Source organism: Pteropus medius, unplaced genomic scaffold (assembly GCF_902729225.1).
Source record: "Pteropus medius unplaced genomic scaffold, Ma_sr-lr_union100, whole genome shotgun sequence".
Lineage (NCBI taxonomy): Eukaryota > Metazoa > Chordata > Mammalia > Chiroptera > Pteropodidae > Pteropus > Pteropus medius.
The window spans coordinates 9,912,616-9,926,156 of record NW_024346062.1 but is presented as its reverse complement, the minus strand read 5'-3'; the positions used below and the strand labels follow the sequence as shown (position 1 = coordinate 9,926,156).

The 13,541-nt window shown below is 35.6% G+C and overlaps 1 protein-coding gene across 1 annotated transcript in view; it reads right to left on the bottom strand.

Annotated features, from left to right (window-relative positions):
* ADGRV1 (adhesion G protein-coupled receptor V1) overlaps nucleotides 1-13,541 on the bottom strand; it is a 471,657-nt gene that overhangs the window by 248,454 nt on the left and 209,662 nt on the right. The window contains 1 exon segment of the mRNA XM_039875052.1: nucleotides 11,293-11,393. Within this exon segment, the coding sequence (XP_039730986.1) occupies nucleotides 11,293-11,393 (101 nt within the window).

Below are 13,541 nucleotides of genomic sequence, written 5' to 3'. Positions count from 1 at the left end.
AGTCTAGCTACTCTGACTTCCTGGGGTTAATTAATCTCTTAGACTTCTTTGGCCTTTGTACCTCTGTGGAGTGAAGAAACTGTGTAAGCAATACCTACACACCTCTATTTATATAATTTAACATGCTTATATCATCCATCTAAAACAAATATTTATTGAATATTTCTCTAGGTAGATTCAAAGAAGCAAAGAAAATTAACCAACACTCTCACTTTTTATCTCAAGATTTCCAAGTTACAAAAATATACTCCTTAAATGCGGATATCTCAATTAAAAAAAGAAAAACTGGAGGGGGGATAGGGTTTTGTGATTGCTGTATTTCGTTAACTCGCTTGTTTTCAAAATAGCAGGCATTGTAATGAGTGCTTTTAGATACTCAGAGGTTAAAAGGTGTGGTATTGGATATAATAAACCCAGAAATTAACAATGATTTAATCATAATTATAAACATGACTTACACATGACAGAATTGTTCATTATATGTAGATATATTGCAGTATGTTGGGATATTTCATTACAGCCCTAATGCTAACATACTATCAATATGACAACCCTGTTACTTACATCCTTATTTTAATGGCCATATTAATTACTTAGGCACTACAGACATTTAACAGTTAACTATTAGAATTAGCTGTTAAAATTAGTTATTTATCCTAAGTGTCTACACTCAGTCTTAGCACAAAATGTTATTCCTACGGAATATAGAAAGGCCTAACTTAAGAAAACTCTTTTTGTATATTCCAATGATTGTTCTCTCATCTTTAACCTTGCTTCTCAATAAGAAGTTAATAAAGCTGCTTTAAGAGACAAATCTCTATGCCCAGACTATGCCCATAAGCTTCAGAAACCTTCACATTTGCTATCCAACTCACTTGTAAAGCACTGACCCAAACTCAGGAAGCTGGTTGCCAGAAGTCAGCCTCTCCCCTCCTCTTCCATCTCACCTCTTCCCACCCAACCACAATCCTTGAGCTCTTGTCTGTTTCTGTGGCCCTTTGGAGGAAGAGAGCCAGGTATCAGAGGCTGAGGGAACAGCAAGGGTTCTTTTGAAGTTCCCAATCAGAAGTCAGAATGTGTTTTAACATGAAGAAAAATTACACAGTACAATTAGGACCCAAATAACCAGATTAAGAGATAAATGGGCTTTCATGGCTGGCTTGAATTCTTAACTTCTCTTTGTAACTGTTTTTCTGGAAAAACTAACTCTGAACTGAACACATTTAAATTATAAAACAAGATTTATAATTTGTTTATAAGTTGCAGAACACTATCACATGACAATTTTTATTATGAATAATATATTTTTTTAATTCTGATTTTTCTTTAAGGAGTTGAGAGTGGAGGAAGAATAGAATAGAATAGCTTGTTTTCATGAGAAAATGATGACAGGTTAGTTTTAAATTGCTGAAGAATGTTCTTTAGGAGCCTACAATTTCCTTTCACCTCATTGTTTTTCTCATTATTTTAACCAGTCTGTATTGAAAATCTAGTATGTGCCAAAAAGCTTTAATGGGTGCTGGAAAACATAGCAATAAACAAGATTCCTGATCTTACTGAGTTTACATTCTAAGAGATGGGAAGTAAAGACTGAGGAAAGGGAAAAAATATAATATATGAACAAGAGAATTCAGATGTCAAATATGTTATAAAGTAAACATAACAGCGATGTGGTATTATAGGATGGGGGTGCTATTCAGAGTGGCCATTCTGAGGTGATAAATTGAGCTGAGGGTGAATGAAGGATGGATGAATGAATACATGAATGAGCAAAACACTGTGCAAAACTTCTCAGGCTTAGGGATTAACTAGAACTCAGGACCCAGGACAAGAAGGAGGCGGGCGGTTTAAGAAACTGAAAAGTGTCCACTGTGGCTGGTGCTGGGTGAATGGGTGGAGAGAGCAGGCAGTGAGATGAGAGTAGGCAGGGATGATCTTCAAGGTTTGTTGGATGGAGCTTGGAAGTTCCTCTTTTATCTAGAATAGGAAGTCACGGAAGGGTTTTAGGTGGGAGAATGACTTGAGTTGATTTAGTCTGTAAAAGGTCTGTTCCGGCTGCTGAGATGAAAACAGATTATAAAGAAAGAGGCCAGAGTAAAACCATGGGGACTAGTTTGGAGGCTAGTCCAGAAGGCGGATGGCTTAGACAGCATAACAACAGTAAAGATTGAGAGAATGGGACACAACTGGGATATATTCCAGAAGCAGAGAGATAAAATGCATTTAATTCCCCAAAATGGTTAACTCTATCCATATTTTTAAAAAGAAGTCTATACTAAAAAGTTTTAAAATATGCAAAAACTGAGAATATGAACTTAGAGTTGATTAATTTAACTTTGATTTCTGTATTCCAGAAGGGGTGAGGGCATTAATTGAGATGGAGTGGGGCTTAGAGAGGAGATCTGGGGTTGCTGTGGAATTTCGGTTTCCACACTAAATCCCATAAAGTTATTTGCACATGCCACCTTCTGCAGATAAAATCTGGCCACAAAATACACTTAGTTGTTATGTGACATGTAAATATTTCAATTTGGCAATAACATTCACCCTTATAACCAAAGCAGAGTGCCTGAAACCATGTTCCTTCCCATCCCTGGCAGAACACAGAGTATATGTTGCTGGAAGCTGAGATCCAGATGAGGCTCTGCCAGAAAGGTGGTTCTAGACTGCACACAACTAACAAGCTATAAGAAAGGCTGCTCTACTTTTATAACTGTGTTATTTTGGCCCTCATATACCTGTGGATTAGTATCTGAGTCTCTTTGCTCAGGAACTTAAAGCTCAGCTAGGCAGATAGGCAACTAAATATAAGACATTCTGTTGATAGAGCAAGCATCTAAAACTCAAAGACACAACTTCTTGGGACTTATAGATGTATATTGAAATGTAAAAACCAATTTTGTAAGGACCATTCATTGCAAAGATTCACAAAAGGCAGCATGATGTCAGAGAGCTAAAAAGAAGTTTGAGGAGAGGCCTGATAACATGATTACAGTAGTATACCTCAATAAAGTACAGTAGTATACCTCAATAAAGCTAGAAAAAATAAAGTTGATTGTGGTGATTGGTACAAAACTCTGTGTATATCCTAAAAGCCACTGAATTATACACTTTATATGCATGAAAAGTATGTTGTGTGAATTACATCTCAACAAAGTTGTTTTAAAAAATGTCTGCAAGAGACCATGCTGTTTGCTCCATGGAAGTGGAAGAAGAAAAACCTAGGCTCGGTTCTCCAGAAAGCTTTAGGAGAGCATTTGACTCAGAACAGAACCCAAAGGGCCCCTGCGATGCATGTGGCAGCAAGAATCACCCTTGCCTCCTCCATTGCCTCATATCCCAGGCCTGTGCTTAGAGATTTTTGAACATGATCTATTACTCGCTTAACAACTTGCAAGGCAGGCTTTCTTATTATTTTTCTGATGATTTTTCCGATGCATTTTAGGGGTATTAGCCCATTTGTCCTTCTAATTCCAAAACTGGGACTCTTCCCCCTACAGTCCACATTCGTTATATAAAGTTCTTTAGAACTATCATTAAATATGCATAAAAACAATGTTTTTCAGATGCTGATTTTCCCTAGTTAGAAACATCAAAAGAAGTCTTTAAAAAGTCAAGGATAGTTTACGTTTCTGAGGCTGTAATAAAAGATTCCAAACTGGTATTTTCTGGTAAAGTCTGGATTTGCCTCACAAATTTTCCTAGTAACAAAGCCATGTTGCAAACATGATAATGTCACTGCAGCCTCATTCAGAATATTACTCACTCTTTCTGTTGCTTTGCTACTTCAGCACTTGGGAAAGTTTGAATTTCCCAGTAGTGTGACCATGATACTATTTTTGTATCTTCAGAGTCCACTTATTTTCAGCTTAGTAAGAACAGTCTATAGTTGAGCTAAATTTTGAACGCTTGGTGAAAAATAAAGAAAGAAATAAGGAGCTGGATTTTATTACTAAAAGATTTTACAATTAAAACATTTGCTATGTAAAGAAAATGTATACTTGAGAAAGCAAAAATAAAATACATTATTCCTTCTGAAATTTAATATTCATGTTTCACTCCATTTTGAATACCATTATTGCCTTAATTCCTCAAAGCACATACTTGTGAATAGCATAATGTTAATATCCTTGGTTGCACAAGGGATTATAAAGTTATTTGATAATCACTAGTTATGAATTTATTTCATGACTGATTACAAGTTCATATGAAATTCAAAAATAACAATAATGTCAAAAATGTAAAGTCATCAGAGAAACTTAGATTCATGAAATGAGGGGGGAAAGCTCAAACTAGAGCTCTGATTTTCTATATGTAACATGATTAGGTTAGACACACTAGCAGGGTGTTACTTGCCTTAGGCATAAAAATTTTCAAAGCAATCAAAAAATATAAATAAATAAATGAACCAAGGGGAAATTCACTAATTCCTATTCAGCAAACTTCTGTAGAAGGTTCTCTTTTGAGAAAAGAAAAATACCAATGGAGGGTGGTGCGGTGAGAGATGAGGAGACCTGACCTTCTGGGCAGTGGCAGCTGGTAGCTCCAGGGTCCAGCTTCCCTTCAGCAAGCTTTTTTGACCAGCGGTCCCAGAGTTCTGCCCTCTTCCCGTGCTCCCTCTTCCCCCTTCTCACGTGTGGCATGAAACAGCCTCTTCCATTTCCTCCCTACCCATTTATTCCTTAACCTTTGACATCTAAGTTTCATCGTCTTTCTCCAAGGTTTCCAGAGTCCCTGTTCTTGCCAAATAGGAGGACCAATCTCTTCACTGACGCTAAATCCTTCCATTTGAAAGCTTTTTTTCCTTCCTTGGCCTCAGAAACTTTAACCATGTTTTAATTATTTGCTTCTAATGATTCTTCTCATTCCACACAGCACAGTGTTTTAAACACAGGTTTTGGAGCCAGACAGACTTGGGTTCGAATCCTTCTTCTGGCTGCCACATTCTTTCTTGTGAAGGTTAGGGCAGGTAACTGGACTTAGTCCTTTTTTTTTTTCTGTCTGTCTCCCTTCCATTTAAATTTCGGCCTTTTCTATTTAAGTCAAATAAAACCACAGGTTTTGCATTCACCTTAAAATTGTCTACCTCCTTTGGTGACAGAGGAAATCTCATTAGTTCTTGATTTATGGGACAGTATGGCATTGTGGTTAAAGACAAGAACCGGGGCCTGGCTGCTCACCTGCCTTCAAAACCAGTTCTGTCACTTACCACTATGCGACCTAGGGCAAGTAAACTCTTTGTGCTTTGATTTCCTCATCTGTAAAATAGAAATAATAGTAATACTTATCTCATATAATGCTTAGTAACTATTAATGCTTGTTAAATAAAATGTAATTTGTAATGTGGTCTTTTCATTGATTTAAAGAGAGAAGTGAAACTGCAAAACTTTCATAAAGCAAAACGGGGTGTTTTTATCAGCTGCTTACTCCTTCATTTGAATTCCCATTGCCACTCCCATTGTTCAAGCTCACAACTCACCATAACCAGGTGATAAGAGCTGCCCACCTGCCTCTCTAAACTAATCTTGTTAATTTCAGCCTCTCATCTACTTTAATCCATTTTTCATTTAATCAATTAAATTTCATTTAATTGACAGATTAATCCTTAAAAACACTCCTTTCATGTCATTCCCTTTGGGGCTCACGCCATCGGTGATGCCCTAAGGTCCTCAGACAATATGCAACAGCCTCACCTGCAGTTGGCTTATCTATTTCTCCATGCGCATTTGCGGGCCTTACCTAAGTGGAACTCCCCAGGTCCACTATGCTCGTCATGCTTTTATTCTTGTTCTTGTCCCTGTCCAGAATGTGCCACATTCTAAGTTTTCAAATCTTACACATCCTTCAACAACCAGTTCAGAGTAGTTTCTTGGAGCCTTTTCAAGCTAGAGCCCCCATCCGTGGCCTCGCAGCGCTATGCCGTGTGCTGGAGAAACAGAGAGCTTCTGGTAACAGAACAGTTGGTTCTTATCCCCAGGTTACTGTTTTAGACTGTGATTTACACATTTCATCCATGCTGATCTCAAAATTGTGCATATGGTTGATGAGGTGGGAAGTAGCTGAGTTCACAGACGAGTGCTGGCCCTCACCAGGGGTAAATAGGGTTTGCTTAGTGTCTTTTTTGTTTTAATTTCACTACTGGACAACTGAAAGGGCATTCATAGTGATGGATGTGGTACTATTTTGGCCACATTGATGAGCATATCCAAACTAAGAGTCAAATAATTTAATAAGTTCAATTTAAATGTATATTCATATCTGTGTGCAGAATGCTCTTTATTCATGTTTATTCACCAAATTAATCTCTACATGAAAAAAAAGATACAATTAAATACCTCAGAATATTTTATACAAAAAAGAAATAAAAGCCTTACATACTTAATACCATTAAAGTGGAGGCACTCACAACTCTCTATAAGAAAGAAAAAATTAGGGGTTTGGGGGCTAGTTATACTCTTTCTAGTGGTTTATGTCTAAAAACAACACAGAAGTTCTGCAGAGTGTGAAATGCTGTAAGACCAAAATAAAAGCCTAGACTCTACTCTGGGTTGTACATTAATTCACTTATCTAAGGATATTTCCTTTTCTTATTAACCCAGAGTCAGGGGTGGGGGGACAGGGGACCAGAAGGAAGCCATCTCAAAGGCAGTGACAATTTAAATGAAAGTAAAAATTTAATCGATGTAATTTCTTAAGTTTTTGTAGTAAGGATAACAGATTGACAGTGTGGGTTTAGTAAGAATAACAGCAAGCAGTGACCGCTGTACAACCAGAGATGTGCTTGCATCACAATGCAGTGAAGCCACTTTCTGAACAAGCAGGATGGGGAAACCCACCCCAGACTTACTGATTCTGTATCCGAATCTCAACAAGAGGCCTACCTCAAAGTTTAGGAAACATTTTCCTAATCTACTTACATCTGCATTAACACATAATCATAAATGTTCCACTGAATAAATGACTCTTTGTGCTGTTCAATCTCCTAATCCTCAAAGCAAGAACCAATTTTGATCCCTGTACTTAAACTCTTAATTACTTTTAAAGTAACAAAAGCAGAAACAATAAAGGATACTCTGGTTAAAAAGTGATTAACGAAAACTTCCAACTAATGACAAGTTCTGATCAATTAAAATTTTACAATTTTGGTCTTACTCTGCTTCAACCCATGAGAATATGCTTATTAGATACATTTTTCTGACCCTACGCACACCATGACTTTGTTGAGCTGGCAGTCTCAACAAAACAGTGCAAGCTGCAGGGACAGAAACCAGGCCTCACAGCAGCCAGGAGGAGCCAGTATTTGGGAGGTCACACGTGTTTTCTGGCTTCAATCACATGCTGTCAATGATTCTCAAAGTCTCCAAGATGCGAGATAGTCACAGCTAGAATGATATAACCTGCATTTTAAAGCGGAGTTTATTGGCAGGAGTATCTGAGCAGAATCCCACCTGGGAAACAAGATGACATTGCAAAATGAAATCTCAAAATATTGCAGAATATGGAAACTGGACAATACACCAATAGCCCAAATTTTGCTAAATTCTAGAAAACAGCTCTCTGAATTTTAAGGCAATTCCCTGTCCCTTCTTGAAGAGAAAGCCTATGTAGATAAAACTCCTGCACATCCAGTGGCTACCAAAAATTTATGTTTAAGTATCACAGATTCTCAGATCTTCTCAATGTCATCTGAATTTGGATAATTTATAGGCTGGCTGTTAAACTTAATCATTTTACATATACTTTTTTCCTGGACAAATTTGGTTTTCAGTTTCAGAAAATGTGCTTAAGCCACACGAACAGTGAAAACAAAACGAAACAAATATTTCCCTCTGGTTAAGTTTATTAATCAGAGTAAATGCGGTTCTACCTTAGCATCATGTTTTCTATGAGGAAACTTGTTCTTTTTTTAGAGTTGGAGAATTGCTTTTCCTGACAGAACCCCTAGAACTGAGAACCCTGAACTGCAAACTTGTCCTTTGTCCTAGTTGTTTACCAGTCTTATCAGGCACACATGGATTGGCAATGTGATTCTAAGATAAAAATTCCAAAGATATAATTAGATATTTTTCCGAGAAACATCACCCAATGCCATAAAAATCTGTTTGCTGTTTTTCACTTCATATTTGAAGTGAATGGCCTCACAATTTCTTGCTTTTCAAGCATTTTCTCTCAGATAAATGAAAAATGTTAACTTAGCACTGAAGAAATAAAATATTTATTTATTCTACTTTTTAAAATAAATAATTAAATTATTATTTATTTTACTTTTTAAAATAAATAATTAAATTATTAGTTATTTTACTTTTTAGAATAAATAATGCTGAAAAATATATTTAATCTCAAACTTCTGTGACACTTCAATAAACTCACTTTTCTATAAAAACTCATTACTTACAGCTTATAACAGCATAAATGTAATGAAAATAATTTTATGCCCCTGAATTTAACTATACATGATGATCGATAGATCTATCCCAAGCCAGTGACGTACAGCTTTCTTATAGTGCCTTACCAATTCATGAGTTCGATTTTAAACAAAGGGGATAAAAAGAGAAAGGTAGGAACTCTCAGATGTGTAGTCTCTAGGCTTCAGAAGAATATTCTCTAGCCCAGTGAAAGTACTGTGAAAACATCTTAAATTTTCTAAGTTCATCTTTGCTAGAGCCTGAAACCAGTTTTGCAAAAAGAAAATCTTCTACTGCCACCTGCTGGTAGTAGATTCTCAAAGATGCTGGAATAACAAACCAGATTAAAGTGGAGCTTTTGACCTTTAAAGCGGAAATAATCTTTGGATTCTTATTTACCTTCCTCCACTTGTGGAGATATGTATAATAAGTTTTGTGATAAATTACAACATATATAACATATACACATTTCTAGAAGTAGAGAAATAGAGCCAGAGGAACACATTTTCCCGACTTCTGACTGCCTCACTACTGCTTCAAAAGGAAGTCAGAACTATCCCATTTTTATTCTTCCCTTTCCCACAAAAGCCATTCAACTTAGTCCTAGGTCAGCAATAAAGATTTGAACTGAATGGTCTTGGCAGACCTGCCTGCAGAGTATTCACAACTCGTACACTCTAAGGTCAGCTAGAGAAGTTTCACTCTCTCGGCCAAAGAACCACAAGGCAAACCTGTATTTTTGAAGACTTCTCCAGAGGAAACTTAAAATCTAAGGATGTCAACATAACATCAATAAATGATCCCAAATGAGAGATTCGTGGCTGGAACTGGAATACCCCTTTTGGCAAGATTCTATAACTGGAGATATAAACATAATTTTAAAATTCAGAAAGGGTGGGCCCAAGTTCCTGTAGTCAGCTTCATTTCTTTTTTGGTGAGTCTAAGAATTTTAAAAAGCCTTTGCTAAGGGTTTTAAGCGAGGTGATTATTCTCTTTAATTTAGAGGGTATTTTAAAAATCAAAGTAGATAGGTAAACTGTTTTTGAGGAAATAGTAGTTTCTATCAACAATATATCAATTCTCCCTGCCAAAAATAAACCATGGAAATTATTTTCACTTTATTTCATGTTGCAAGTCATGCATACATTATAGGACTTTTTATGCTACTTTGCTTCATCTATTTTAAAAATATACTGAAAAACTTGGATTTGACTAACCATTTTCTCTAAAATTAAAGTACAATGTGAATCAGAAGGCAACGCCCCAACATATAAATCCTGAGTCTTTCTTTAACATCCCTAGACATGAGCAAATTTGTCTGCTAGGACACTGAAGAGTTGTCTGTAATTCTATGGTTCTATAATTAAGACTTGTACAAATTCAGCTGCCAAAAAATCACCAGAGTGGGTGGTGAAAACAGCCAAGTAAACTCTAATTATGGAAGGCAGGTTTTCTAAGATCTTACATACAAGAAGCAAAGGCAAGATCAGACAGCTAAGAGAGTTACCACGGCAATATAAATAGCCTTGTCAAATTCAATGTAACCCCCACCCCCACTCCCACCGCCTTTGGTAATAGCTGTTATCTCCCATAGTTCATAGGTACTTTAAAAAAGCAATCTGGGATCCTCTGCTTGGACTCCAGCACTTAATTATTCCCGAAAAATACAGTTATGAAATTTATATATGTCATTTTCACTCCTAGAACAAGATAAGGCAATGGAAGTCCAATGCTCCAGACAATTTTCCATTTTATCTTTCAGCTCCTCTACTAGAATTATTTTTCAAAATTCTGTTTAGAGTTCAATAAAATGCCATTTCCATTCTAAAAGACAGTGTGCAAATCATAAGTGTGTATAGCACAATAAATTTACCTAAATTGAACACATGCATGTAACCAACACCCAATCACCAGCATTTTTTGCACTCCAGAAGTGCCCTCACCCACCCAGAAAAGAGGAAATTTTATTTTATACAATAATGTTATACAGTTCTCTCAATAAGAACATTGTATAGTATATTCTTACTGTCTGGATCTGCAATTACAGCCTTAAAGTAGAAGGGATTATGCATTTTCCCCTTTGTTTTTACATTTATGCCCATTTTTCCTCTTATCAACCAACTGTGTGAACTTTATTCTAGTACAAGATCAGATATCACCTCCTCTATGAAGACTTTCTTGACCTTCGCAGAAAAATGAATTAAGTCCTCATCTATATTCACAGAGTAGTTTGCAAATAGTCTATGTTTACACTTATCACACTGAATTATAGTTATTTGTATGGACATCTACTGTTCTTGACTATGAGGATCTCATGGACAGAAAAGGCATTTAATCTTTTCATCTGCAGTCTGTGCTTTAAACTGTATGCTTTAAACTGCATGCTAATGAATGACTGTTTTTCAAACTATTTCTTCTGCCACTGACACCTGAACAATTTTTCAAAGAAGAATATTCTAATATTAAATGAAGCAAAATATATTATCTAGATGTTTTACCTATATATCATCTTAATGCCCTCCAAAAATGAGTATATTTTTATTTAAAAAATTAAATAAAATGTGCTAATTTAAATACATATATACATTAATATCATATTTAACATCTATAAGTTGACATTATAATGCTTTGTGATAAGAAGTAGCTATTTTCTTGTAAGCAATGATATTAAGGTATTTTGCTGCAGAAAGTTCACGAAAATATACTTTTTAGGCCCGATAACTCTCATTTCCTTTTACCACTCTCCTTTCCCCATCTTCTTCCATACAAAACTAAAGAAGCCTATTTCAACTCATTTGAACTTAAATATTACTTACACATTCAGTTCAAGGATCATAGAAGAAACATGAACATCTCATAAAAGTCAGAAATCCCAGGGCTCTCCTACCTGTGTACCTAAGCTGGCTGCCATCATGTGAGTCAGAAGTTTAGCTGCAAACATGGAATACCTGGCACAGAAGATATGGGAAAGAACAGCCAGGCAGAGACCTGTAAGAACACAAAAGTCCTCATGTGGTTTTACCATCCATGAACAAACAGCAGCATCATGAAAAGCTTTGAGACAGTTAAGCACATAAGGCCTGCAGCCTGCCTATGCTGCATAACACGGTATCTCTGGGAATGATTACACCGTAATTTTAATTTACTCCATTTTGCATGACATGTAAAATCTTTACACTTATCACTCAAGCCCAAAGGGTAATTTTAATTTTCAAATATCTACATATTCATTTCTCTACTAAAAAAGTCACAAATTAAGCACATTACTACTGTCATTAATTTTATTAATAATTTCATTTGGTGTTCTATGTTTCCATTAGACTGGTTTTACTGTTTAAGAAAAGAATCATATTCCAATCTATTTTTTTAAGACAAGGTGCTTGGCTAAACATATATTTAGGGAGCTGAACAGGATTTTTCAGGCATAAAATTGTGAATGGTACTACCAAAACTCAGGTTCAGTAATTATTCCTTTTTACTGACTAAGAATAGTTCTATAATTACAACGGTGGTGATATGAATTTTAAAAACAACCTTATGCTTACTGGGTGCTAAAATCAGGAACAAAATATGTTCTTTCCCCCTCAGATAACTTTTAACTTAAACATTTACATTTCTAAGTGGGGTGAGAAAAATTCTTCTTATTTCCTTTAAATCTAATTGAATTTACATATTTATACTACATCAAGGGGATGATTAAACCTCAGCCCACAAGGAGTCTACTTTTTTTGCACAGAAATGTCTCTCATAACCCCTTTTAGAAAAAGCGTTCAATATATTTAGGTTTTAATAGAGAAAAAAACATCTGTATAGGAAGTGAAACTCTGCATTAGTTAAGGCTTTTGACCTAGAAATTTGGCAAGATATCTGGAGTAATCATTTTTAGGAAGGCTGCCATGGGATGTTCTGGGTCAGGTGTGCAGATTCTGGGGCTGCCTCCAAAATCCACCCACACAGGTACACAGGGCATCCAGAAACTACAGAGTCATGCCTGATTTTGCACCTTTACTCAGGTCGTCTACAAAATCGAAGCTGATGTTCTGAACCAACTAATGTCACACTTTGAATTTCCTATGATGATCAAGCTAGCTTACATTCAAGGTTTAAGTTGTGTGTGCGTGGCGGGGTGGGGGGGATACACCGACTTAAAAGCAGGGCCTTGCAAGTTTTTTTCTTCATTATAGGCTACATTGTCACAAGTATCTGCTCTGCTGTAAGTTTACTGGGGTGCAAGGTAACAACATCAGGCCAGGGGATTTAGTGCTGGGCAAAGGAGAAACACGAGTCAACTGTTTTAGTCACAGCCTTTCCCTTTAACTTGGTAATATTCCAGCATACTCCCATTTCATATGCAAATTTTTAGTACAGTTAAACATGACCAACTCAGGAATATTTAATTAAGTATATTAAGCTTCAGTTAAAATGCTAGTGTGATACCTGGTGCAGTCCAGGATTCAAAGCCCATGACAGGAAAGTGGTCTAGAGTCTACAGCCTGTAACTGTAATAGCCATTTAAAATTGAAATTCTATTTTAAATTTCTGTTTCTCATCCTATTGGTTTATATATTGAATAGATTTAAAGAAATAAATACTTCAGTTACCAAGTTTCGAAAGCCTGATATTTAAAGAAATTTAAAGAAATGAATATTTGAGTTTCCAAGTTTTTACAGCACTATATGCTAAGTATTTATCTTTTATTTTCTTTCTCTGATATTGAATAGTTGTATTTAGCATACATGATTTAAACTTAAAAGTCAGGTTTTTAAATTGTAACAATGTTTTGGTTTAAATTTCCTTAATATAAATATGTAAACACAGGATATGCAATGTTATTACTCTAAATAGATTTTTTAAAAAGGAAGAATTCTAGGTATTACCTAGAATTTTGCACTCTAAACAGTTTTTAAAAAAATTGATTTTGGCTACTTGAATAATTTTCCTATTTTTTTCTAAAAAAGAGCAAATAGATTGGAATATGATTCATTTCTTAAAGTTCACTAACATAAATGACTTTTCTATATGATTTGAAAGTGAAAGGGAAGATAAATTACCATTAACAAAATGATAGCCATCAATAATTTTTAATTTAGATATGAAAAACTTTAAAAAACAGATTATTTTGCTATTATCAAACTG